This window comes from Labrus mixtus, chromosome 4 (genome assembly GCF_963584025.1).
Source record: "Labrus mixtus chromosome 4, fLabMix1.1, whole genome shotgun sequence".
Taxonomy (NCBI): Eukaryota; Metazoa; Chordata; class Actinopteri; order Labriformes; family Labridae; genus Labrus; species Labrus mixtus.
This window is the reverse complement of record NC_083615.1, coordinates 8,258,450-8,285,203: the sequence shown is the minus strand read 5'-3', so window position 1 is coordinate 8,285,203 and position 26,754 is coordinate 8,258,450. Positions and strand designations below refer to the sequence as shown.

The 26,754-nt window shown below is 38.8% G+C and overlaps 3 protein-coding genes across 4 annotated transcripts; 2 read left to right on the top strand and 1 right to left on the bottom strand.

Annotated features, from left to right (window-relative positions):
- Positions 1–434: 434 nt before the first annotated feature.
- LOC132972656 (ubiquitin-conjugating enzyme E2 Q2-like) lies at positions 435–10,092 on the top strand. Of its 2 annotated transcripts, none has more exons than XM_061035644.1 (13): positions 435–696; positions 2,757–2,861; positions 2,965–3,087; positions 3,173–3,229; positions 3,338–3,487; positions 5,500–5,584; positions 5,679–5,739; positions 5,834–5,924; positions 6,020–6,078; positions 6,949–6,997; positions 7,089–7,184; positions 7,543–7,609; positions 7,700–10,092. In XM_061035644.1, exons 1-13 carry the CDS (start codon positions 538–540, stop codon positions 7,729–7,731), a joined length of 1,134 nt encoding a protein of 377 aa, XP_060891627.1. In that variant the 5' UTR covers positions 435–537; the 3' UTR covers positions 7,732–10,092. The 2 variants fall into 2 exon arrangements, with proteins under 2 accessions (XP_060891627.1, XP_060891626.1); XM_061035643.1 differs by having other exon boundaries at positions 437–696; positions 3,335–3,487.
- Positions 10,093–11,156: 1,064 nt separating this feature from the next.
- Positions 11,157–18,577, bottom strand: scamp5a (secretory carrier membrane protein 5a). The gene is made up of 6 exons (XM_061035627.1): positions 18,422–18,577; positions 18,136–18,255; positions 17,043–17,199; positions 16,847–16,948; positions 15,103–15,220; positions 11,157–14,409 (listed from the first exon to the last, which is right to left on the bottom strand). Exons 1-6 carry the CDS (start codon positions 18,426–18,428, stop codon positions 14,221–14,223), a joined length of 693 nt encoding a protein of 230 aa, XP_060891610.1. The 5' UTR covers positions 18,429–18,577; the 3' UTR covers positions 11,157–14,220.
- A 2,105-nt stretch (positions 18,578–20,682) lies between these two features.
- parp16 (poly (ADP-ribose) polymerase family, member 16) lies at positions 20,683–25,754 on the top strand. Its single transcript, XM_061035626.1, has 7 exons — positions 20,683–20,747; positions 22,500–22,697; positions 23,311–23,448; positions 23,534–23,740; positions 23,930–24,101; positions 24,221–24,365; positions 24,958–25,754. Exons 2-7 carry the CDS (start codon positions 22,509–22,511, stop codon positions 25,091–25,093), a joined length of 987 nt encoding a protein of 328 aa, XP_060891609.1. The 5' UTR covers positions 20,683–20,747; positions 22,500–22,508; the 3' UTR covers positions 25,094–25,754.
- Positions 25,755–26,754: the final 1,000 nt, after the last annotated feature.

Sequence of the window (26,754 nt, the reverse complement as noted above, 5' to 3'; positions counted from 1 at the left end):
GGACAGAGAGTAAGAGGGCACTGTCTTATCATTAGTAGTAGTAGTAGTAGTAGTAGTATTAAAACAGCAAATATAGTAATAATCCTAACAATAGTAATGTATTGTTATATATTGTTTTTACTTTCAAGTATTATTTCAATTGGCTGATATGGGTTATAAACAACCATGAAATTATTGTAATGTAATAATATTGCTTTGTCTTTTGTTTTGTTTTATATGCTGACCGAAATAAACTTAATTTAATCTAATTTCACAACATACAAAAAAACATATAACATATACACACATATAAAAATATAGGAAAAAAAGAGCTAATTATATAGATTTTTTTTAAAAATACATTGTATTTAAATTAAAGTTCTGTAGTTGGTGACCTGTCAGATACTCCTCTCAGTGTACATCATGAACCTCACCCTCCAGCCCTTTGTTGTTGTTCTCACGCTAACATGCGAGATCCGTAGAACCGACTCACTGCGCGGTCACATCCCGCCCCGACTTCCCCCTGCCAGCGGCCTGGTGCTTTGAGATGAGGAGAAGATGTCGGTGTCGGGGCTGAAGGCCGAATTGAAGTTTTTGGAGTCCATTTTTGACCCAAACCACGAACGATTTAGAATAATAGACTGGAAACCCGACGAACTGAGTTGCCAATTTAACGTAACAGGAGAGAAGCTGCTGATCATTCACTGCAACATCACGGTGAGTCTCAGGCCAGCCGCTGCGCACAAGCTAACGCAGCCACCGACTATCAACTGGAACCAAACCCGCCGAGAGGGAAGGTGTTCGTGTTTACAAATTAAAATACGACTAAAAGCCTTCGTTTAAACCTCGCGTTGTGTTTGGCCATAAACATACAAAAGTAACCCAGACGATTCAAGAAAACAAGACCGAGTCGGTTTTTATTTACACTTCCAAAAAACTATAAGCGAAAACGTCGATTAGTAACGACGCTGCGGTAGCTTCTGCTAGCCTGAAAGTAACGTTGACGCTAGCTTGTCTTGTTAGCCAAAAAATAACTGCGTCTAGTAACACGGAGGATAACTTTCTAACTACTGAACACACGGATTATTATTCTCAACTTAATGTGGTCGACACACAGGGGGGGACTTTGACTCTTTTAACGTCGTATTTTAAACGACACAGTTATCTGAACGTCCATAACGCTGCGTGTCGTTTTGAGTTATTTATCGTGAAATAAGAGGCGGTTTACTGGAATGTTGTTTTCTACCGTTTCAGTAAATAGCCTGACCCCTCTGACGAAGTTAACTGGCATACATTAAAGCTGTGACGGTAATCCTTTTCAGGGAAACAAAACATGTAGAAAGCGATATAGACAGGTCTGTACTGCAATAATGTTTTTATTTCTTTCAACCAACTAATAATGTGAGTTATGTATTTTACATACATGTTCTTAATGTTGATGACTTGTTATTGGGCAGGGAATTTAGGCACACATAATTATAATATATATATTTAAAGATCTTATTTTTAATAATCAGAAAGTGCAGCTGATTCAACATAAAACCTTTAAACTATTAAGGCCATGGTGTTTTTGTATGGTTCAGGTAGCACAGATAATTAACATATCCTCCACCCTACCAAACCATGACCATGACCATGACCACATCCTCTTTTTTTAAGCAAAAACAACAAATTGTCTTAGTGGACACAGACAGGCCTGTTAAATTATTTTCCCTTTTTAATGTTTTATTCACACAAAAGCCCTTCTAGGACAGGTGTTGCAAAATAAGCATCCGCTATAAACACTGATAATACATTGGATGTTGTTGTTTTTAAGTTTGTCTTTGTTGTAATCAATCTGTCCCTATCAAATAAACCGTAAATAAATACAATGAGCCCCTTCGTTGAGTTCAGTCAGTGAGGCCCCCCATAGCACTCCTAGCTCATGTCTGATCTGCAGATTAGTTGTGTGGTCACCAGCACTTGATTGTCGAGACCCACCTGGTTTAGCCAAGCAGTTCTAGGAAAAGTAGGTAGAGATGCAAAACATGCAAGGTCTGTACCGCCTTCTTCAAGAGAAGACTCAGTTAGTATAGGACGTGATGTAAATAGAGGGTATTTTAATTTGTTCGCATCGTAGTTGGTCCCATAAGGTATGCAAGTTAAAATGTTGAATGCTATTGTATTTATGCAGTCAGAAAGAGTTACACATGTCTACACCAATCTAGTCAGGTACAAGGCAATAACATTCATGTTTTTTTCATATCAGAATGATTAAAAATCACAATTTTTTTCAACTTACAAATAGTGTTAAATCTATACCGTGCTGTATAGATGTGTGCAGTATTTTCCTTTTCTGGAAACTTTATATTATTTATAAATCATATGCTGTATAGTACCAGAAATGACATATTTGGACTTTTTTTTACAGAGTAATGTGCATTTAATACTACACTAGAGTCCAGCTGTAGATTTCCTTTCTGCTTAACCCTCTTCATCATACATGCCAGTGTTTTAGTGGCACTCTCAGCCATTTTTCTTCAGGTGCTCAAGATACTGTTGCTGTAAAGCTTGCAGTTATGTCCAGTGGCTGGCTGTGTTTGGTTGGATATCATTTAAAGCTTATGATTAAAATTAAACATTTTATATCACAGAAAATGTCCTCTGCGTCGTTTTGGTATCATGAAAAGCAACAAGTTTTGTTCACAGAGGTCATTCACAAAATGTAGGCCTTACATCTGTCAACTTACAAACATCAGTTGCTAATTTTCCATGTCCTGCTGTTGACTCTGTTGTAGGAATCGTATCCCTCAACGCCCCCGATATGGTTTGTTGACTCTGATGATCCTTGTCTGGCTGAAGTGTTGGAGCGCTTGGAGGATGTGAGAAAAGGCAGCACATTGGTAAGTCTGCTGATGTGGTTAAAATGTTAATGTCACACATTTTGCATGTTAGTTTTTTTTTCTTTTTGGTATAGATGTTTCATCTTGCTGATGTCACCCACAGCTTCTTCAGCAGTTGAAGCGTCTCATTTGTGACCTCTGTCGGCTTTACAACCTGCCACAACATCCTGATGTAGAAATGCTCGACCAGCCTCTACCTGCCGGCCCAATCACCCAAGAGAGAAAGGTACTTATCTTTAACAAAAGAACATTTCTATTTTCTTTGTGGCATTCAGGGTTTTTCAATTCACAATGGTTTCCTCACACTACAGCATGGCCCTTCAGATGAGGTGACGTCAGAGGAGGAGGAGGAGGAAGACATGGGAGAGGTGACTATGTATATTTTTGACAGTTCAGAGGATTCAAATAATTTAAAGCTAAATGGTGAAATTAGTTTTACATCCTGTTTCTAAATATAAATTATACAACTGCAGCAGGACATTGACCTGGACCAAGACCTGGACCATTACGAAATGAAAGAAGAGGAGCCAGTAGATGGTAAAAAGTCGGAGGATGATGGGATAGAAAAGGAAAATCTGGCCGTCTTGGAGAAGATTCGTAAAAACCAGAGACAGGATCACTTGAATGTAAGTGCTCTGTTATTCCACGATTTTCTTGAGGAATTCTTTTTTTTCCGTATATTTTCTTTTTTAATGTAGACTTTATTTTTATTTGACATCTCAGTCAATAAATCCAATTCATTCAAGATTCTGTTTATTGGGGGCGCCTGATAGACTCACGGCTTTGTCCCGCACCCCATGTATGGAGGCTATATTCATCATCGCAGTGGCCATGGTTGCAAAGTCGACCTCGGCCCCTTTGCTACTTGCCATCCCCCACACTCTCCATTTCCTGTCTCTTTTCAGCTGTCCTATCAAGAAGATTCGGTTTATTATCACTTCCATAATACATACATACTTCCCCGATCAGGCACACTATAATATCCTCTTTAATTCCAAATGCTTCTAAAACCTCGGCAAATGTAATGAGATGTCTCATTTTGTAATTAATTGAAGTTGTACATACTTTAATCAGGTTGACACTACCCGTTATCTGCAGGCCAATTCATGTTTATAACCTGTAACTACAAGCTGACGATGAGATGAGCAGCATTTTAGTTCTAAATGTTTATTAAATAACATCTTCATGGATAGATTTTCTTCTTCGTTTGTCTTGATAGTTTCACTATTACAGATGTATAACATGGCTACTGGATGTGAATTACTTAGTTTTATTTATTCTGGCTATATTCATTTTATGTCAGTGTGGCCATCAACCGCAGCAAAAAGGCTAATTGTTCCTCCCCCTGCAGACAAAGTGTTGCTGCTGTCCAACAAAGAGTTAGTTAAGGGCGTTATATGCGATTTTTTGATCCAGCAGATGAGCACCAGCATGAAACCAAAACAACTTGCGCTGCATTGTTGTGTTAGCATGCTAATTCTAGCGATCTATATTATGCTCGTATCTTCAAACTGCATGAACATTTACCCCGAAATGACCGTGATCTAGAAATGCTTATGTGACATTAAATTAAGCAGTGAGTACAGTATGTTATTTTTCTTTTCTGTAGTCCCTCAATTAAACAACTTTTATACGCGAGGGGATGAGTCAGCCAGCCGTCCGGGCGATGTAAACAAACTGAACATAGGACTCGGAAAATTCGGAAAGCATCACAGACAGTGGGACTTGGGTGTTACACCCATTGTAGACAGTCATGACTCACAGAGTTATTTTCAGAGGAGATACTTGATTTCTATTACATTTAAGTGTGATGCCTGATGTGTATCTGTAGGTAACAACCCTCAGGTTTATCACGAGTTAATGAACAGAGTGACAGCATTTGATATGAGGGACTGTGAAGGTGTGTTCCATTAACCTCAGAACACGGATGTCGCAGCTGGGAATGACGTCACACCCTGATTGACTGCGTTCCAGTTTTGAGTGTGTAACAAGACGAACAACATGAACGTCGCCACGACTACCTTTTGTTTTGTTAAGCTAATAACAGGCTATAACAACAGACTATGTGATAAGTTGCAGGAGAAAGTCACATGACAACATCTATCCAAGGATAGAACTTTCACAATACTATTGTATCGGTGTGATCGATTGAATTACAGTAAAACAAGACTAAGTTGCCAATAAACACTATCGTCTGCATCTTAAACTTTACTGTTGATGCACGTAGCAGCCATGTTGGATTTGAGCTCAGGCTGCTTAAGACAATTCTGACTTCCGGGGGTGATCCTGATGACGTATCAGACTCGCTACTCGGAATTTCTGACATCTGAGATCAAATGCAATGCACCATAAATACTGATAAGAGCACTGTTTGTACATGAGCTTAACAGTACTCTCAGTACCGACCAATCACATACAGTTTTAGGTATCCATCCCTAGTGACAATCTGACTTGTTTAGCTTTCAAACTGTGTATGAAGCTGTCAGACTAACTTGTAGCAGACAGAAATGAAACATTCACCTTGTGATCTTTGATTTCACTCATGTAGAGCTGCTCTCCTCCCGCACACTGCATATGTCTCTGATATGTTCAGGGGTCCGACTATTTGTGTGATATAACTCTGTGATTTGTGTTGCAGGGTGCAGTGTCAGGCTCTGTCCAAGCCTCAGACCGCCTAATGAAGGAACTCAGGGAGATCTACAGGTCACAGAGTTACAAGACAGGTGATTGAAATGATGTATTTCTTCACAGAAATCTTTTTTAAGAATCTTATCTGCAGATTCAAGTCAAGCTCTGCTTTTGTCTCTTATTTCACAGGTATTTATTCGGTCGAACTAGTCAGTGACAGCCTTTATGATTGGCATGTCAAGTTAAGGACGTAAGTTCTCATTTAAATTTGATTATATCATTTTACAGAATGTTGGATGACTTTTTCTTTTATCTTAGATTTGACCTGTTCTTCTTTATTACAGGGTAGACCCAGATAGTCCATTACATAGTGACTTGCAGGTCTTAAAAGAAAAGGAAGGAGTGGACTATATTCTGCTCAATTTCTCTTATAAAGTAAGTGCGATGATCATCTTTGATTATATTTGTGTTATTGAAGGTTGTGATAGTTTTCTTGAGAGTTAATTGTTTTCTTTTTCTTCATGTGACAGGATAATTTTCCTTTTGACCCACCTTTTGTACGGGTTGTCTCACCTGTGCTGTCCGGAGGGTGAGTGTGTGCTGATCTCTCCCTTTGCCCCGTCTGCATCTGTCAAGAAAAGACTCCCTCTTTAGGACCTTTAATTTAGTTCAGACACTTTAACTCCCAGTAGGAATTAGTACTGTGGATGGAAATAGAAGAAAGACAGATGTGATGACACTGACTGAACATGTTCCACAACCTTTGTGATGCTTGTAGCTGCTGAAGATGTGTTGGTGCTGAGCGCTTCCTGCTTACAAAGGTCGCATCAGATCCTTTTAAAAATCACGTTGTGCTTTTAGGTGCACAGTGTACTCTTTCATGATATGCTATTATTGTGTTGTACATGCGATGTGATTTGCTTTAAAGTAAACTATCTTCAGTGATTCTATCTTAAAATGCAAACTTTTTAATACAATTGTTGTTAGGCTTTGAAACGCAATTTACTGAGACTTTATGGAAAGAACATCATAGTCAGTTTTGGTCCAATTGAGGTTTTAGAGAGTAAATTGATACCCAACCAGATTATCTAGATGTGTTGGGCTGACTTTTAAGAAATGTGACTTATAATGATAACAATCAGACTAATGAGTTTACAGGTATTTCAAAAGTCCAGTTTTAGTCTGACTAATATAATAAATCACGTTTTTCTAACTGAGTGTTAATGAACCGACCTCTGAATCTCCCAAAGTGCAACAGTTTCTACATCAGCATTGTCTCGTAAAATGAATAATCTCATACGACAAATCAAGACGTTGTCAAAGCAATTTTAAGCACAACATAAGCAAAAAGTCATGTGATCCCTTTCCTTGTCAAATATACAGTTTACACCTGTTCTAATAATAATTTTTCACATTATTCTAAAGCCTGATACAGAATTTGATTATTCTTTTATTTCAGGTATGTTCTAGGAGGAGGGGCCTTGTGCATGGAGCTTCTCACAAAACAGGTATGGTAAATGAGGCTTATATTATGACGTAATCATCATCATATGTAACGTCAGGATTCATGGTTTTGTTTGTTTTGTCTTTTATTTGTAGGGCTGGAGCAGTGCCTATTCCATAGAGTCTGTCATTATGCAGATAAATGCAACTCTGGTTAAAGGAAAAGCCAGGGTGCAGTTTGGAGCCAATAAGGTATCTCATCTCATCTCAGCTCTTTGCCCTTTACATGACCATGTCTTTTCACTCACAGAGGTCATTCACTGGTTAAACTGGTGTAGGATCAGTTAATGTGCTGACATTTCTCTGTCATAGATTAAAGATTTGGGCTATTTTGATGCTTTATCGGTGGCTATTTTATGCTTTTTATTTGTTATTTGGATCCTGTAGAATAATGGCTGAATATGATTGGACCGTATGATGTGGACTGACAGACATTACCCTGCTAGACCTAAACCATGTCCTTCACTTTTTGTTGACTGCAAATGTCCAATATATCTCTGTCTTCAGAAACAGTTTCTGTGCATCTACAAAAACATCATTTGTTTTTCAGAACCAGTACAATCTTGCCAGAGCACAACAGTCGTACAAATCACTTGTGCAGATTCATGAAAAGAATGGTGAGTAAATATTTCTGAACTGTTTGGGCTCAGTAGTCACACAACAGTTAGGACCCTTTTACAAAGTGCTTTGTCTTTCTGATCCTGCAGGCTGGTACACACCACCTAAAGAGGACGGATAAACAGAGCTACTACCACTATGCACTGAGAACACGTCTTTGGGTCAAAGTATTTTGTTTTCTTTGGAATATCCCCCTCTCCCCCCACCCCTCTGACTTCTCTGGGGATTCGTCATCTTTCATGCTGAAACCATCTCGTCGGCTCATTGGACAGGTACTGCTCCAGGAAAGACCTCGTTCTGGTATCACTCGGCTTCTCCTCTCAGTGTTGTAGTGAGGAGGATGATGTGAGGGAATCACTCGTCCTGTTTTCTAAACATGCTCATTTGTCTTTTGAAAAAAGAACTTTTCTCCCTTGAAATGTGGGGAAAGGCTTTTTCTTTTAGCTGCTTTGACAAAGTGGGCTCCACGAACAGTTTTCTCCTCTCTGAATGGAAAGTTTTAAAAAGAAGATTGATATGGAAACTCTTCAGCCGGCACCTGGCTGCACCTGTTTTTATTAACCACAATCTCCTGTTTATTTAATTTTCCCTGTTTTGATTTTTCTTTTGGAAATGAACTGGTACTTAAATGCAAGAATTGTTTTAGAAGTTTTATTTGACCTTTGTTTTTATTATTTCAGGCTCTTAGACAATAATTGAGCCACATCATTAAAAAGTATCTTAAAAATTGAAATCCCTACTTCCATGCTGTATATTTTAGCCCTCACTGTTTAAGAAGTGTGACAAATATCAGGCCAAGCAGAATCAATGATGCGGTTGCAGGAACTAAGATTTCCTGTTGACACTGAAGGAATCCACCAGAGGCTCCTGATTTTTTTTAAAAATGGCAAAAGGACCTGAAATAAGAAGAGACATGAATATCGTTTTCAAGAGGATATAAAGATGAGTGTAACAGCAATCATTTTAGACCTAATGCTGAATCTCTTTTTGCCTTATTTTTGTTAACACATCAGTTTGGCTCTCGGTCTCTGATCAGTTTAGCTGCAGAGCTTGATGGCAGGTTTGGCGTTAGAAGCTGTTATTAAAGAACATCATCGGCTTCGATGAAAGCGACTTTGTTAAGCAGAACTGTGCTGGGATGAAGGGTGTTCAGAAGTGATTTATTTTCTTTATCATTCCTCACAGGTTTGCAGCTAAATATGTGCATCAAATCTTCTTGACATGTATTGATTGTAGTGGTTTTTCCTGTACCCAGTTTGGAAATTGAGACTGTTACCTTGTCACAACCTCTCTCTTGTTTTTTCACCTTTAGTTCTCTCAGTCAGCGACCAAAATGTCCATCTCTCACAGAGCTTCCTTCACCACAACACCACACCACAGATGTGTTTCGGTATGTTACAAAATAGATGATTTCTTGTGTGTTAAGAACCGACCTGAAACACTTCAATCTTAACTTTAAACATGCAATACACTGTAGTACTACTTCAGTACTGCTGGTCCCAATACTACAGGACACACACTGTATCAATCCAGTGGCTCTTTTGCAGCTTATCTGTTAACACTGTCAGCAAAAGTATGTTTGGAATGGCAACTCAGGTAACAAACAATACTACGAAGGGGAATCTGGACATGCACACTTTCAGTTTGGGGTTAATCGACTCTCTGTACCACTGATGTTTCGATGAATTCACCCACTGATCTGATTTCAAAGAAAACAAAAGGGCAAATGGGCCACATGTTTAATCTAATTCAAGCAGTGCAAGAAGAAGGGCACTTACAAAAAGATGCTATTTTAACAGGATTGTAGCAGCATGATGACCACCCCAGTTAAAGACTCATGAGTACTAACTGCTGTTACTTACAGGCTGCTGGTGAGGAGGTTCTCCGCGTGTGATCTTTTAAGTATTTCTCATAAATAACATTTGCACAACTGGCAATAATGTGCCTGGAGAGGTCAAATCTAACAAAACATACACATTCTTAGCGCTTCATTTTTTTCCCCCCTCCGCACACTTCTCCACTTCCTGTTGTTACATGTGTGATATATTTAATGAAGGAGGAGTTTTCAGGTGGTCGTCACCTCTACATGGGCTGTGTTGTCCAGCGGTACAGGAGAGATGGACCACAAACCTTTTTTTTGTTTTCCTCCTAACAATCCACCCCTCCCTTCCCTCCGTGGTGATCCCCTCCCCTAAAAAAAAATGCCAAAACTGCTCAGAGGGGACGTTAAGAGACGATTGAACTCGGAGGTCATGCCTTGGTGAACAGACTTGCACGCTTCTCTTACTGGACTGTGTTTCAAATATTCATTTATCTCAGCTGTTGATTCATTTTCTGGCACCAACAAACGGACGATCAGGCCTGCTTGGGTTGGCTCGTGTTGGTTTTATTTTATTTTTCATTTTCCATTTGAAGACATTTTGACCATGTACAGTAATTTGTAAACTTGCATCAAGTTTATGAATAAAGAATTTTAAGATTACCGCTGTGCTACTGGTTTCCCTCTGCGTTATTTCAGTCATTGGAAAAGAGCACGAGTTTTTCAGTGACTTTGTTGACGTGCTGACATTATGGTACAAAGTTGATAATACTAATTGTAGTTGATGCTGATTTCACTTTTTAAACAACTCTAAATAAATGCCTTTCAGGGAGGACATTTTCTGGGAATGATGTAATTTAAAACTAAATCATAATCATTTATAACTGATTATTTAAAATGTGGGAGGAGTTTTGGCAGCTATGGAGATCTGTTCACAGCAGGTGTAGATAACTGCTGACCCGGACTCTGGATATCACCAAACCAACATGTTCCTCCTGTGAGGTGTCAGTGTTTGAGGATCCAGGGGAAGCCTTACCAGAAGTCCCTAAAGTAGTCGAAAAGCATCTCAGTGGAAAGGGTTCAGGTTTGGACGAGGTTTGCCCTGAGATGCTGAAGGCCCCGGATGTAGAAGGACTGTCTGGACTGATAAGACTCTTCGATGTCCCATGGAGGTCTGGGGCAGACTGGGATGGTGATCCCCCAGTATAAAGGAGATCCAGAGGATGTGCTCCAACTATCAAGGTACCACACAACTCAGACTCTTTATTTACAGGGTGCTGGGGAGGAGGAATAAGGGGCCAAACCAGATGGCCCTGTGTTTTATGATAACACAAAGCACGTCCACTTATTGTATTTGTATCTGGATACAATACAGAGGGTTGTTGGGGGGGGTATCTTCTTGTATCAGTATTTATTAACTGTGTGAGCATTAATCAATCCCTGAAAAATCTAAAAAGACACGCACATCCCTCAGTTGGTGCTGGATCCAAAAAACCGAACAGGTAAGGAAAGCAAAACAAGCTCCCGTATGCTGACATTAATTAATCCTTAACGTCACCAATTTCAGTGAAGATATTTGAGAGTTTGTAGCATACGTTTATTTTGCCACACTATTTATTTTCAAACTCCTCATGAAGGGTTCTTCTGCATCTACAACAATGTAGTTCAAACTCAGGCTTGTGTGTGTAGAAGATCTTTGTGCAAACTACAAATGACAACACAGGATGCAACAAGAACTGTTTAATATCTATGAGGGTAAGACCAAATAATACAAAAGTAATACACAAAAATGTGTTCCTCATTGGCCTCGCTCGTGGAGACAGCCTTCTTTCATTCTTCTTGTTAGGGCAAGTTTTTACTAAATGCGTTTATCCATGGCTAATATTTACCTCACCTCAAGTAATAATATATTTATATCTAGTTATGATATAGTACATGATGATACATATCAAACAATATACAGTACATGTGGGAACATTAGGTGCAGTAATGGAAAAGCTTTGATACAGCAACATGGAACGCAGTGTTTCTGCTACATGATAACTTTACAGCTGTACCGTCGTTTCAATAATCACATTTACTGTGCTGTATGTACATCAGAATGGACGGATCCAGAATTCAACAGAGAACACATCTCAGTACACACCGGAAGAAGTAGCGCTTTTTTGTTCATGTTTGTGCATCCTCTTTACCTCATTTCCACTGATCAGCTAAACTTTGTGCATGAACTAACAGATGAACAGGTGAACGGTTCAGTTTACAGGGTTACACTCAGGGTTACTGTCTGTGCATCTGCTGGTGAACATGATTACTTCTACTAGTGGTGTCACACTGTATAGAACCCCCTAAGCCCCGCATCCGTACACTTCATGGACTCACTTGTCCCGGGATAACAATCAGTCTGTGGTTGTTTTCTAAAGATCTGGACTTATTTATCTTGAATCCCCAGAGTTGCAAAATCACAAACCAAACAGAAAAAGGCTTAACTTACCTCAATAGAGTGGCAGCATGGCAAGTCGTAGTCTGGCCTATCACAGTGACCAGATTACTGATTTGTTTTTTCTAGATCGCCAGAAAATTGTGCCATTATCACGAGAAAAAACAGCTTTGTTAGCTCGAGGTAACAAGATAAAAAAAAGTCCAGATCTCAAGAAAATTAAGTGAAGTCGTTATCACGGGAAAAGGGAGTAAATAAAATGTATGGATGCATATCCGCTTAGAGGGCCTGTAGTCCAAATGTTTAAAAAAAGCCCATTTTCACTTTTATGTTTTGGGTCTTTATAATTGATGTCTATATTTGAAGCCTGTACAACAGGAACCCATTATCTCATAAATCTACTGTTTAATATATTGATCCTAGTATTGCTGCACTGTGATTTCATGTGAATTTAGTTTGCATTGACGTCAGCAGGTAGCCAAGTGCAAACATGATCTTAAACTTTTGAAAATGATAATAACAGTTATACAAAAAACAAATCTGTTACCCACAGCCATGGAAAGATACGACTTCAAACTCACTCACACATCCTCCTAAATACACACAACAAAAAAAAAAAAACAACAACTGAAAGAGTCAAAACAACAAACAGCCTATTTTAAATACCACATCATCACAATCGGACAAGACGACTCACAGGTTTGGGAATAACAAGCGTTCAGATACTTCACATTTGTTTCAAGTCTAATACTGTTTGTTATCACCATCTACTGAATGTAGAAGACGTTTTCAGACAAAATCTTTCACTGAAATCGATATGACGCCACCTCCAGCCTCACAAGGGCTACACACAAATCCTCTCCCTTTCAGTTTCACTTAAAAAGAAAGAAACAACTGGCTTGCTTTTTTAATATAAATATCATATTACAGCTACTCATAGAATTACACCAACAGCCACAAAAATGACACCAAGGCCTGAAACCCAGAGCTCCAGAAACAGGTCGTCATTTAAGCATTTACATGTAGGGTTACGTGGGAGAATTTGCCAAAGGAGGGAAACATCCATCACTTCATACAACGCTATGACCACCTACGACAATGATTAGTATGATGTCCAACCTGCATGTGTTTTGGTTTCCTATCATATTTTACAGGTACAACGTTAAATCATTCAATTGGAATGTTTAATCCAATAAACTACGATCCTAAATACTGCATGTGCTTCATTTTAAACATGTAATATTTGTTTTTTTTTTCCACTTAATTTGACCTGATAACACATAATTAGAGTTATGTCAAAACAAACACCTGTCAATGTTTAAATGACAGTGAAAAGAAGGAGACAAAGGCCCAACGCTTTGAAGGTGTACGGGCTTCACAAGTCCAATTTAAAACCAGCGATTTATCATCTTTCCTGAGCGTGTAAAAATGTTTACTAGAACTGACTCAGAGCAACTTCTCAACAGTAAACAGAAAAAATGGAAATATGTGGTCACCAGGTATAAATAATATAAATCACAGGATCTGAGAAATCTGCATTTGGTAAATTATATCTGCTTTGGGCTTCTTTCAATCGGTCTAAAATGTATTATAGGGAGTTATTGATTATGTTGATGAGATATCTGACTGGTTCAAAAGTCAATGTTTACATAAAGACTAAGAGAAATAGATTTAACCAGCTTTCCATGGATAACAAGCTTCATATTGATCGTACAGAGACAAGACGGAGTATTCATTATCTCATCTAACTCAGCAAGAAGCAAACTAGCGCATTGTCCAAACTGTTGAACATTTTATTGAACATGAAATAACTCATTCAACTTTTTTAAGGACGTATCAAATGAATTCTAACCAGCCGCGGCTCATCAATGGAGTGGCAGTTTTTAGTGTTTGGTGACGTTGAAGGCCAATGGGACGGTGGAGCTACTAAAGCACATGAAACAAATTAACTCCAATTCAAAGACGATTAATAGATCAAGAGAAGTCACTCTGTTTGAACCACAGATAAACCTACCTGAATAAACTAAAGAGGCTCAGGGTTCTGGTTTTAGAAATATTCTGGTGTCTCCGTTTGAAAGCAATCCACACACTGACCAGCTGAAACTGAGCAGCATTAAGAGTTTAAAACAACAACATACAACAGCTTTATAATAACTTGCTGTTGATTTAAATATGAGCTGACTGAAATGATAAACTCCCACACCCTACGGAATAAAATAAAGTACACTTTCACCAAAACATGACATTGTTTTGAATTGTACAGTGAAATAATGGAGGGCACCTAATTCTGAGTTGTTTTCTTAATTGATCCCTTTTTATCTCTCCCACACTGCTGCCCAGCCCCCTCCTCTGTCCTACATTGGGTCGTCATAGTTGTAGGTGGGAGCTGCCGAGTACTGGTTCTGCTGCACGGCTCCCTGCGCGGCTCCCATTGCCGCCTGCTGCGCGGCCTGCTGGACGTGGGGGTTCTTCCAGGCCCCGGTGGTCCATTCCTCCTGGGCTTTACCCAGACTGCCCCCACTGCCACGGTAGAAGTTATGCACCTAAAAGAAGTTCAAAATGCATTTCATCAATGGGCTCTAGGAAGAAAATAAAAATAATTTTGTTGCAAAAAAAAAAGTAAAGTATGGGAAACAAGAATGACAATGCTTACAATTATTGTTGTATAAAAGTTAAGTTAGCCAGTGCTAACATTGGCAAGCTCGGTTGATTAGCCTAGTTTGGTAGGTTCCATAATTTAGGTGGAATTGACTAGAGCAGTTTCTATAACAACTGCGAAGTGGAAAGTCAGGAAAAAGGTTTCTTTACAGTGTTTATAATCCAGTCAGTTGCACAATATGGACCCAACATGTCAGCAACCACTGCCAAGACAATCACTAAACTGAAGGCTTGCAGCTTAGAGGCTATTTCCACAAATGTTGAAAACAGCGCTAACCCATTTTAAACAATGTATACAAAACATGAAAAAAGCAGCATGGTCGATATTTCCTTAAATAAAAGGGAAGACATTCAATATTAGTTCATCTCTATATTTAATCTTCATTTCAACAAAATGAAGTCGACAAAAATGTTTGTCTGTCTGGGAAACAGTCAACAACTCTACAATATCTATATATTTTTTGCTCTAGTACCTACACGGTGCCAGACCCCCCCCCCCCCCCCCGGCCTGTTTGATGGCCATGTCTGGCCCATGTATTTGAAACACAAGAACATCTTTAGAAATCTATTTTTGTTACCTTTGTGAGGGCGATAAAGGAGAGTACAGCCACGGCAGTAAACATGATGGTGGGAATCAGCATGACAACAGCTGAGCCAACGTTGGTGCTGAAGAACGTGATGGTAGCCAGCCAGCCACTAACGGGACAAAATAAAGAAATGAGAAAAATCACACATTTCTGAACATTTTTTTGTTGCTCATTAATCAGTAGCTCCATTGTCTCCAAGTTGTTCATAAATATGTCAAGTCCTCAGATGAATGAGACCTAAGATAACTAAAAACCCTTAGAGCTGAATTTCTGTCATTTGCATCTTAGCTCAAACTTCCCTTCATGAGTCATAACTCATTCAAATGTAAACACTTCTACATAATAAAACATATCTTTAGATATAGTGTGACATTAACTTTGACAAAAATAGAATTCATTCTTTATAACCCTATCAGAGTAAGTTGTCTATTAATCCACAAGCATTATTCAGTTATATCCATAATCATCATCATCATCATCATCATCATCATCAACTTTTATTATTAGACTCAAGGTCCATTTTAAAAGACATACAATACAAAAAAAATAGACAACACACACATACATTAGAATAAAAACATTCCCGCCTCTTATAAAAGGCACTTATACCGATGTCTCCAAGGGTATGACTGGTAGCGTACTGCACTATAACCTGGGTTCGACAGCAGCATTATAATTACATTCTTTGAGTCATTCAAGCGACCGATAAATCTGTACATAAGGTTCCTCAATAAAGCTTGTAAGGTGTTAACTCCTGCATTCACAAATAGCTCACTTGCACTACTCCACCTTGGCTTTTCTAAGTAAGATCCTAAAACAATCATTGTAAGCAACCTGAAGTCTGTGCATACTTGATTTTTTGAACTTACCCCAGTTGGGAGTTTTAAAGACTCCTTTCATTTTATTGGACAAATATAGAGTGACAGGAAATGTGGGGAGAGAGAGTGGGGAATTAAACACACCAAATTGCGTCAGGCAGGGAGTCAAACCTGCGATCAGTGTGCTCTACCAACTGAGCCAAACCATCACCCTGGATAGGTAATATTTAACTCTATAAATTATTGTAATGATGTCAGATGACAAAACATATACAAGCTTTTGGACTGCACAGTTATGCCAGTATTATGTGAAAGGGGTTCATGGTGTTAAGACTTTGAAACCCCCTGATTAGAGGTAAGATGAGAATCGAGTAATGTTTTAGGACTGTTGTGAAAGATGTTTTTGTCTACATCCAGATTAAACTGCCAGACAATACTAACCCTTTAGACAAACCTATTCTCACCTTTTAATGAACCATGTAGTAAATAATTGGTAAAGGAAACCTTTGGTTCAGTGCTGGCTATGGCAAATTAAACAAGTTGGTGGTAAATTATTAGTATTTGTGCCTCTCTGTGCAAGTCTACTATTAGGTGCAGATTGGAGTTAAAGTGAAGAAAAAACCTGAATAAAAATGTGGGGAAACATAACAAATGCAAAGTGTTTTAAACAAGACGCATAGAGTAAATTTCATTTAAGAAACTGACATAAACAATGTAAACTTGGTGTATTTCAGTCACTTGATATCAACCCAACTAAACTTTATTTAACCATTATCAAACTATAAGAAAATCATTTTTTTATTATTCAAGAGTCAACAAACGTTATTGTCTATCACATAGTGACAGAAGTTGTTAAATACTTCCAAATCAAACACAATGATTGAGTGTTTTGATAATTATCTGATCATGTTTCTTACCACACTCCCCAGCCTGGAATGCCAATAGTCTGGATAATACTGATCACCACCTGGGCCATGAAGACGAAGAAGAACGCCATGAAGTTGAAGGAGCTGTCCGTTCTGCACAGAGAGAGTAAAGCATGTCAGAGATGATGTCATCGAGCAGGGCAGCAGGTACTTGTGTTGAGTAATGCTCCGAGTGGAAGCAGCTCACTTAAAGGCCTTGTAGATGGGCCTGAACCAGCACACGTAGGAGCAGGGGGTGAAGAGGATGAGCCAGATGAAGGCCATGCCAAAGTTGGTCGCTCCGCCACCTCCACACATCCACGCCAGACAGCCAATCACATTGACAGCCAGTGTTGCACTATGCACTGTCACCATCACAGAGGGAGAGAGAGAGAGGATGACCAAGACAGGAAAGACTGAAGACAAAAACATGTTTGGCAAATGTCCCACAGGGTGCATTACTCATAACTCAGCAGGACTGAATCACCAGGAATCTCTGCGAATACACAATATCACATTTTCAGTTCTATATTACAGCCACAGTGAATCTATATCGACTGGAGCTACGATTTACTAAGCCCACACAGCACACAGTTCCTACCCTACGATCACTAAACATTAGGAGAAGACTAAACTACTTTTTCAGCAGACTTACATTCTTGTTTTCAAATGGAAGAACCTACATAAAAAAAGAGACCACCATGTTGATTTAAATATGACAGTGTGACACCGTGCTATTATTGAGTGTTATCACCAAACATGGCAACTAACCATTGCTTAATAAATCAAAAGGAAAATGATTATCTCAATTAAAACCCATCAAAGTCTTGGCTCCTGAAAATGTTTCAACAGGCCAATAATCTTCTATCAGTGATGTGCAACCAGTAAACCATATCATCTTTATTCATGTTTAAAAGAACAAAAGAAGATTTGCATTGTGCTTGAAGAAAAGCTTTAAATGTTTCCAAACTGACATTGTACGGCAATTTGCTTAATCAGAATCACTAAGGTCTTAGATTTACACAATATTGCAGAGTATGCATAAAAATGTACAAGAAAACTCAAGACAGTGAGAGCGGTCGATCCGGTCTCTCGCAGCTACACTGGAGGGTTTAGGATGTTGGGCTTTCATAATGTTTTGGGTTAAACAAAGTGACACGGCAGGAAGAACCAACAGAGTGTTGGAGCAAAGGTAAATAGGGTATGATATTTAAAAATGCTGACACTTGAAATGCAGTAAAAGATGGAGTACATGAGAGATAAAAAAAAAAAAGACAAACTTTAACAGCATGTGCACTCACAGATCCATAAGTAGTAGAGCCTCTTGCACATGGTGCGGAACTGGTCTGGGATCTCGTTGAAGTCTTGGTAAAAACATGGCTTGAGGGGGATGAATCGAGGCAGGGGAGGGAAGTTGTTTTCTAGGACACAAGGACACAGTTCACCACAGCTGCCCACAAGCCAAGTTCATACAGAAATCAAGTCAAGACAGCTGCGTGGAGGATTACAATCTAGCTTCTGTAAGTGGGTTGATGTTGCAGTAAACGGCCAAGCTCTGTGCATGGACTTCAAGATAGGGAAGCTCACCTGCCATGTTACCCGCTCAGTGTTTCCTTCTGCTCGCAAAGAGGCACACGGACTTCGATCTCAGCTGCCTTTAACACCAAACTGCAGAGAATCAAATAGCTGTTTCAGTGAAGTGCAACATCACTCTCACACTGCTCTCCTTGGAGGCAACAGGCCACCATCCTTCATAGGCCTCCCCGTGGATGCATGCACCCACTACATATGGGTGGAAAAAAGAGGCTTGGAACACCTATATGGTTTGATTAGAGGTGGTGGTGGTCCTGCCCAATTTGAATGCACACCCTATTTGTGGACCACACATTAAATCCACAGAGATAAACATTGTTTTGACCGCATATTAGAGCTGTAATACGCGTTGTGGGAGAACAGTGCTGTGGCCTGGACGCCATTCCTAACATGTATTCATAAACCTATGGGCACGACATAGGCGTGTAGGCCTACACAGTCTACATATATAACTATGTAATATCTAATAGAACAATCTGTTAAGCTCCCCAGGCAACAATTTACCAGCTTCCACAGTTATTTGACTGCTTGTGTGCCACATTTCAACGCAGATCACGGTGGTTTGTATGCTATGGCTCTGAAGGGCATCTTTCTTGCTACAAAAAAAAAAGCAATCGCTGCAGAGAAATACAGATAAATCCTGGTCGATTTCATTCACTGTGACCCTAGAGGTTTCTCAGATGTGTATTTCTGTCGGTGGAGCTCGGTGATGTTGCAGCAGGACACAGCTTGCATCGTGATCACCGCGATGGAGAAGCGTCCTTCAGCCTGTGCGACACGGTGCATCGCTGCTTCTTCTTCTAACATCATCCGGATTGACGGGCAGGCAGGTCAAGCCCAAACTCCTCGCAATGCAAAACCCACCCAGTATAGAGATTTCAAGGTTTCACGGAAAAACAGAATCCGATTTATGTCAATACATTTATCTCCCCCCTCTCTCTCTCTCTCTCTCTCTCTCTTCAGATGGTGTAAGGTATGATAGTGCAATGATTTAAATGCCTTACCTCCTTTTTTGGGTCCAAGAATGTCACTAGAATCCCTCCGTTCGTTTAAATAGCATCCTCTGGATTAATCGGCATTAAAACACATAGGATGAAACAGCCAGATTAGGCGCTGCTCACACAGAAATATGTTACGTTATTCTTGAAATGATGGGTGGTTGGGAGTAAGAGGCGGTCACGTGACGTCAGGTCTTTTCTTTACGCACATACCCCCCCCCCCCCCCCCCCCCCCCCATCCTCCCCCCTCCCCCTCCCCCCTCCTTCCCCATCCTCCCCCCTCCTCCCCCCTGTTGGCAGGACCCGGGCCCAGCTCCAACAACAAACAAAAAAAACTGGATTTGTTGCTGACCTGAATAAACCAATCAGGAATTAGGAATATTTGATCAAGCCCCGCCTCCCCATGATGCTTTCCACAGTGCTGAAAATCGGAGGAGGCATTATACAACCTGATCTGATTGGCTTCCAGATAGTTAGAATATATTACTACATAGATGTCACTGCAAAAAAATAAAAAATAAACAGATGAGGAAGAGGAGTAGCCTATCGCAGCTGGAACTGGATGCATTCAGAAATCAGAATTACATTTTGCGTAGACTACTTTTTGACAATGTTTTTTTTTTTAGCAAAAATAAAAACAAAATCTGAGGTATGCAATTTTTTTATTTTGCATCACATTTTATATCTAGAAGTGAATGTCACATAACATCATAAAATAGGCTACCATAAAACAGCAACAACAACACAATTGAATAATAGCAACCAATTTCATCTCCCACTCAAAAAAATGTATTAACATCTATTAAAATTTCATAAAAGGTGTACAACTTGTTACTGAAATCTTTATTTAATTGTGGATTGTTTTAATCAATCCCACTATATGAAATGTGAGGCCTTTACAGGAGACACTCATGAGTTCACATCTCAGTATTTCCCACAAGCTTGATGTCAATGACACAAATTATATTGTCTGAACGCTAGTATCTTGGGTTGTTGGACTTTCCCAGCCACTTTTTGGGTATTTGAAAGGGGCTAAAATTATTAAATGTCTTTGACGATTCATCGCATGTTTCATAAATATTGATTCTTCCGACACGTAAAACATAGTCTGAGACATTTATTTTGCAGAAGAAAGGTGGTCCTCCCATGTGACATTTGAAGAAAGCACTACCGTACTATTTTTCATTCGACAATGTTTGAATTTTGTTGCGTCCATGAGCGTAGCTTTCATAATTTCGATATTTTTACGGCACCTGAACGCCGCAGTGCCTTGGGGTTAACGCTAGCTGTTCCTGTGGTGCTATGAGTTGAGGAAGACTAAAAGGTAAACGCAATTTACGATATAAAACCAGTGTCTTTCGAGTGAAATAGGCCTATATGCAACTGGGGAGTAGCCCGGATACATTCAAGATCCCACATATTTATGACAATGCTTCACTGCGACCGAGAAATGAGCAGCTGTTCACTTGTTGTAGCTCAGTTTGTGTGAGCTAATGTAGCTAGCTCCTTCACACTCTGCTGTGCTCGATAAGAGTGGTAACATTACGAGCTGATCTAATACAGGAACTGTAACATTAGCTATATTATGCAAAGTTGGGACCTTTTTTTAATTGATGTTTTTGTTTTGGTGCTTAGCAAAAAAGTTACAGCTGACGTTAAATAGAAACTAAAGTAACTTGGCAGACCTAGATGAACAAACATTGGCCGATGACTTCTTGTGTGTCTTGTTGTTTGTTGCACTGTTAACACCCAGCTTTACATTAATCTTTGTATATATAGATATATAGATTGCATCAAATGTATAATTGTAAACATACTGTACCAAACTGTATAGATATAAGGATTGTATAAATATATAAATATAGTACATCAAATTGTACAATATAATATAATTATTTTATTGATCCCAAACTGGGAAATTGTGGCGTTACAGCAGCAGGTTATCCAAACACACAATATGAGTAAAAAAAACACAATGTTAGCAAATCTAAACACAATATAATATTAACTACAAAGTAAATAAGTACTAAAAAGATATCAAAAATAAGAATGTGAATATATACAACCAGGATTTAACTGAGCATTACTAGTCTTAAATAGGAAGAATATATATGGAAGATTGAATGTAAATGTGCAAAAACAGAGTTGTAAATGGACAGTATTGACATAAGTTAAAGTGCATGAGTGTAGACGTATAATAAGCAGAAACTATACAATATAAAGGCGAGTAGACAGACAAATGAAGTGAACATGAGTGCAGGGATAAAAAATAATAAATTTAACATGTGCAGAACAGATTACAGTATGCAGAGACAGATATTATCATGATGACAGTTCTCTGCTGGCATGAGGTGAGCTGTTGTACAGAGTTATGGCCTTCGGTAAGAAAGATTTCTTGTGTCTGTCCTTGTGACAGCGGAGTTGTATCAGTGTGTTGGAGAAGCTGCTCCGCTGTTTGTCCTGTAGGGTGTGAGGAGGGTGATCAGGATTATCCATAATGGATAACAGTTTGTTCAGAGTCCTCCTCTCTGTCACCACTACAAAAGAGTCCAGCTTGCAGCCTATCACAGAGCAGGCCTTCTTAATCAGTCAAAATAGATATGTATATATAGATATATGGATTGTATAAATATATAAATTGTAAAAAAATCATAGTATATCATGTTGTATATATGCATGGAAAGTCATTGGATTGTAAATATCAAATATAGTATCATAAATATAGTATAGAAAATTGTATAATAGATAGATTGTATATATAGAGAGATTATAAGGAACACAGGAATTTAATTTAATAAATATTAATTGTTGAGCTGTGGAAAAGGGGTAGGATTAAATAAGTTTTATACTTCTTCCTACTCCTTTTCAGGCAAATCAATTGAATATATGTAATTTTCTTTTTTGTGAAATAATTTGAACATTGTTTTTTGTTTATTGTATTTTCGTGCTTTTCATTTTGTTTTGTATTTTTGACATGTTTGATTTTATTTGATATGTCTGAAATAAATGTAATCAATCAATCAATCAATCAAATGTAAGCTAACTTTTGTGCTATCTTATCACCTGTGTGTACAGTGCTGGGAATGCAGCCCCCGCTCCCACCTGAGGCAGTCAGAGAGCTGGTGTGCTCCTGTCTGCACAGAGACCCCGTAGCAGCAGACCTCCGCTGCAGCCTGTTTGTTGCTGCTGCACAGAACTACAAGAAGGACTCTCTCCTCAGACCCTTCCCTCCAAGATATTTAAGTGGAGACAATAAGGATTTTGATGAGCTGGTAAAATAAGATTTTTACGCACAAAAGTCAATTATTCAAGTTTAGAAACGGCTTGATTTCAGGTATTAGAGGTTAACACGAGGTAGTTAAGTAAAATAAGAAACATGCCTTTTTAATAAACTAGTTTAGATAGAATAGTGGTTCTCAACTGGTGGGTCGGGACCCATAAGTGGGCAGGGGGGGAAAAAATGGTGTCAAAAAGTCAGAAAAGTGCCCATTTTTCATTAAATAAATTTGAAAGGTCGCACTGTCTCTTTAAGGAGTGTGTAATGGGTCCATAAGATAGCCCAGTTGAGAAACACTGAGATAGAATGGACTACATGAATGCCATTAGCATTGTGGTGGGATAACACACACTTGGTGGCAGTGTTGTGCTGTTTAGCAATGTGTCAGTAAAAAGATGATGAACGAGCCTGCAAGACACTGAGGGGGTTCTCAAAATTAGGAGAGGTTTTATGATGTAAATATTTATATAAAACTGAGCATTTTGGTTTGAAATATTTATATATTTCAAACCAAATATATATAAAAGAAGACAAGGCATACCAAGGATATGTTTGACTCCTACTGTTTGGTCAATATAAGAATGCAATAAGTTATTTTTCTTCTCTAGTTGGCTGATGTGAACTCTTTGCCTGGGGTGAGAGAGTTGGTGAGACTACGACCCAGAGAGGGAGATCATCACCTGGCTCTAACACACTGGATTCTCTCTTCAAAGAGCTTTGCTGTGAAGACCCTGCAGAAAGATGAAGTACATAACTTCAAGAATAGATGCATTAAAAGTGTCTTTTACCTGTTGCTTTTTTTTCACATTGTGTTTCTTTCATCTCTACCAGTATGGAAAACTTTGTAACCTGACGGAAAATGAAGGGATTTCTGCGCCTGCACCAGACTTCTTGTTTGAGCTGGAGTACTGTGACCAGAGGAACGCCAGGTTTGAGAAGATGAGGGCCGGCAGAGACGTCTTCTATGCATTCCACGGGAGCCGACTGGAGAACTTTCACTCTATCATTCACAACGGGCTGCACTGTCACCTAAACAAGGTTAGTTCAGCCATCAATGTTTCAACTTGTTTTGGGAAGTACTCTCTCTGTTATTGTGCAGGACGCCATGGAGCTGTTGAAGAAGAGAGATACGTAAGGCGTGAAGTGAAAGTACTCTTGAATTCTTGGCTCTGCTCGACTAACAACAACTACATTGGGTTTGGTTTCTTTTCTTCATGTTGTTTGTAGAACTCAGTGTTCGGAGAGGGGACCTACCTCACCAGTGACCTCAGCATGGCAGTGCTCTACAGTCCTCACAGCAGCGGCTGGAGAGAAAGTCTTCTGGGTCCACTGCTCAGCTGTGTAGCCTTGTGTGAAGTCATTGATCACCCAGATGTGAAGTGCCAGGTGAAGAAAAAAGGTGAGTTAACTGTGGGATTCACAATTTTAAAAAATCTGCTACACTTATGTCCAAATTATATATATATATATATATGTATATATAAATAAATAAATAAACGCCATAATTTCTCATTTCAGATTCTGAAATCATTGACCGTCAGCGCTCAAGAGCAAAGAACAGCGAAGGGGGAGAAGTACCGCAGAAGTACTTTGTAGTAACCAACAATCAGCTTTTGCGTGTAAAATACCTGCTGGTTTACTCTCAAAGGAGGCACCTGTCCAGGTGAGGTTATGTCATAGTTTGTTTTGCATTAAGGATGTACATTTTTTTTTATTGATGAACTACGTTACACCCAAAAATATTTGGCTTGAAAATACCACGCAGACACATTTGAGACCTCTGGAGATGTGTCCGGTGGCAATGAGTTACAAATTTGACCTTCAATGATATGTACACACTACCCACACTAGTACTGAGAACCCTCGAAACATAAGATGGTAATGTTGAGAGCGTTTTACTTTTATGTAGAAGTTCTCTAAGCATACAGGTGGGGCAACGTTGTGACAACAGCTCTGTTTGTTTTTTGATTCACACATGTAACTAGTTGTTGAATTCATTGGAGTTGTAGTTCCATCACATGAGGCAGACAGGATTTCCTGACAGCTGCTAATTGCAAGAACTCAATGAATTAGTTACAGAAAAATAACGTTACTATTGATTAAGATGGTGGGTTTTATTTGATTTGAATATAGGACATCAACTCGAAACATGAAACAAAATATATACCCCATGTTTTTCTGTAAACAAAATAAGTGAAATAAGATTTGGGTAGTGTCAGCAAACCAAAAGTTTTGTTTGTGTTTTTCTCCTGCAGACATTCCCGCAGCACCTCCTGGCTCCTCAGACATCATTTTGCCATCATGATGAGTCTCTACCTTCTGCTGCTCATATTCATAGGTGCCTTTAACTCCACCGCCTTCGTATCCTTTTGGAACAGATTATTCAGGTGACAAGAGAGGAGGACAGACGGCCTGGATGTTTCTTCTCCTCAGTGCCTTCCTGTTCAGAGACTGACTGGAGGCCTGACTGAAGTTTTATGCACCTTTTAGACTGTTTTCTCTCTACGATTATATGTTTCTTTCTTTGTACAAATAACTATAATTACTGTTATTTCTAAACAACATATGGTTTAAATCAGCAGCTCTGCTAATATAAGTTTTAATTTGGTTGAAATGGGAGTTATTATCGTTCTGCATTTTAAAATGTTATTCAACGTTTCATCTGTAAATTGTATCATTCAGTAAACATCCTGATTAATAGATCAGCTCTGTTGCTGTGTGGTTTCAGTCCCCCGAGGTCACAGTCTCAAACCCAAAGGGTTTAAAGGGAAAAAAGATGATATTGAAAAATCCTCCTGTTGAAATAACTTCACAGTCGAGTGTTGAAATCCTATTTTTCTGAATTGAGGCTTTTTGTAGCAACTTGTTATACTGATTCTATAATAATTATATACTTGTATATGCCAGTCTGTTGACCAGGCACTAATCATAATGTCCCCAATGAAAATTAGGACTGATACTGTTTTTGTCATTGTAGATTATTATGCTGAATGTTTTGGTCATTAAAGGTTTGGTCAATAAAATAGAAAAAAGTCAAAGGCTCATGAAAATGCGCATCAGCCCAGAGTGATGTCATCAGATTAAGCCTATGTCAAAAAAAAAGAAGTTTACTCTTAAAACTGGTAAAGCTTCTTTCTTTCTTTATGATACAAACACAAGAACATTTCTGACTGTGCGTAAGACATCCTGAAATAATTCATAAGAAGCTTCCTTGAATTTATAAAAAAAAAAACACACAAGTTTAATTTTAAATGTTTACTTCTACAGGTATAATTGTATGAATTTAAACATATTTTTAAAACTCTTGAATGAAGTCTAACTTAAGGGTAATAAATATAATTGTACGGTTTAAATAAAGAAATGAATAACTTCACAAATCTAAGCTGTGTTTACATACAGTATTTCAAACGATGGATCACACAACAGATAACCTTTAGGATAAGTTCAGGTATATTCCTTTACGTCACTGTAGCAGAAAAGGATGTAAGTCAAGAAGAAAATGTTTTAGGCTTGTTTTAAAGTCCATCCAGGCACCATGACAGTAGTCCTGTATAGCGCTGCAGCCTTGTTTTAATAAGCTCTTCTATTGTTCTCGGGTTTTGAGTTTTATTCAAACTCTTAACATGAATTTTCTCTGACGGGCGCATTTATTACATCTGGCACGCAGTCGCTCCTTTGTGATCCGCCATTTTTATCAGGAAAAAAAAGTGAGACGGCGTTATGGGACTGATAACAGAGGCGGCACCTTTGTTGACGCATCCTGTCTTAATAATACAAACCTGATATGCTGATTTCTATCTGCATTAGGAAGCAGAAGAATGTACTAACGGGAGGACTTGAGATATTTCTTTTTACTGTTTGCCTTACAGCCTTGTAAGAGGGCAAATTATCAAACAAAATGATCGAGTGCTACGTTCAGAGATTGAAGATTTGACATCATATATGATGTACATTTCATCGCAGTTCTATTAAAGCCAATTTGGAAGCAATCACAGTGCGCTTTATTTAGTAATGATTGACTTTATTTGAGCATTATTGCTTTCTAACTGATA

What these genes read in the sequence shown, in the direction of transcription:
- scamp5a (XM_061035627.1), bottom strand. An exon ending in CCCATCTACAAGGCCTTTAA is followed by an intron (nt 16,949 to 17,042) that starts GTGAGCTGCTTC and finishes CTCTCTGTGCAG; the next exon opens with AACGGACAGCTCCTTCAACT. An exon ending in ATTCCAGGCTGGGGAGTGTG is followed by an intron (nt 15,221 to 16,846) that starts GTAAGAAACATG and finishes TTGTCCCGTTAG; the next exon opens with TGGCTGGCTGGCTACCATCA.
- LOC132972656 (XM_061035643.1), top strand. Translation starts at nt 538, where the DNA reads ATGTCGGTGTCGGGGCTGAAGGCCGAATTGAAGTTTTTGGAGTCCATT. An exon ending in TCATTCACTGCAACATCACG is followed by an intron (nt 697 to 2,756) that starts GTGAGTCTCAGG and finishes ACTCTGTTGTAG; the next exon opens with GAATCGTATCCCTCAACGCC. An exon ending in TGAGAAAAGGCAGCACATTG is followed by an intron (nt 2,862 to 2,964) that starts GTAAGTCTGCTG and finishes TGTCACCCACAG; the next exon opens with CTTCTTCAGCAGTTGAAGCG.
- parp16 (XM_061035626.1), top strand. Translation starts at nt 22,509, where the DNA reads ATGCAGCCCCCGCTCCCACCTGAGGCAGTCAGAGAGCTGGTGTGCTCC. An exon ending in AGACCCTGCAGAAAGATGAA is followed by an intron (nt 23,449 to 23,533) that starts GTACATAACTTC and finishes CATCTCTACCAG; the next exon opens with TATGGAAAACTTTGTAACCT. An exon ending in GTGCCAGGTGAAGAAAAAAG is followed by an intron (nt 24,102 to 24,220) that starts GTGAGTTAACTG and finishes TTCTCATTTCAG; the next exon opens with ATTCTGAAATCATTGACCGT.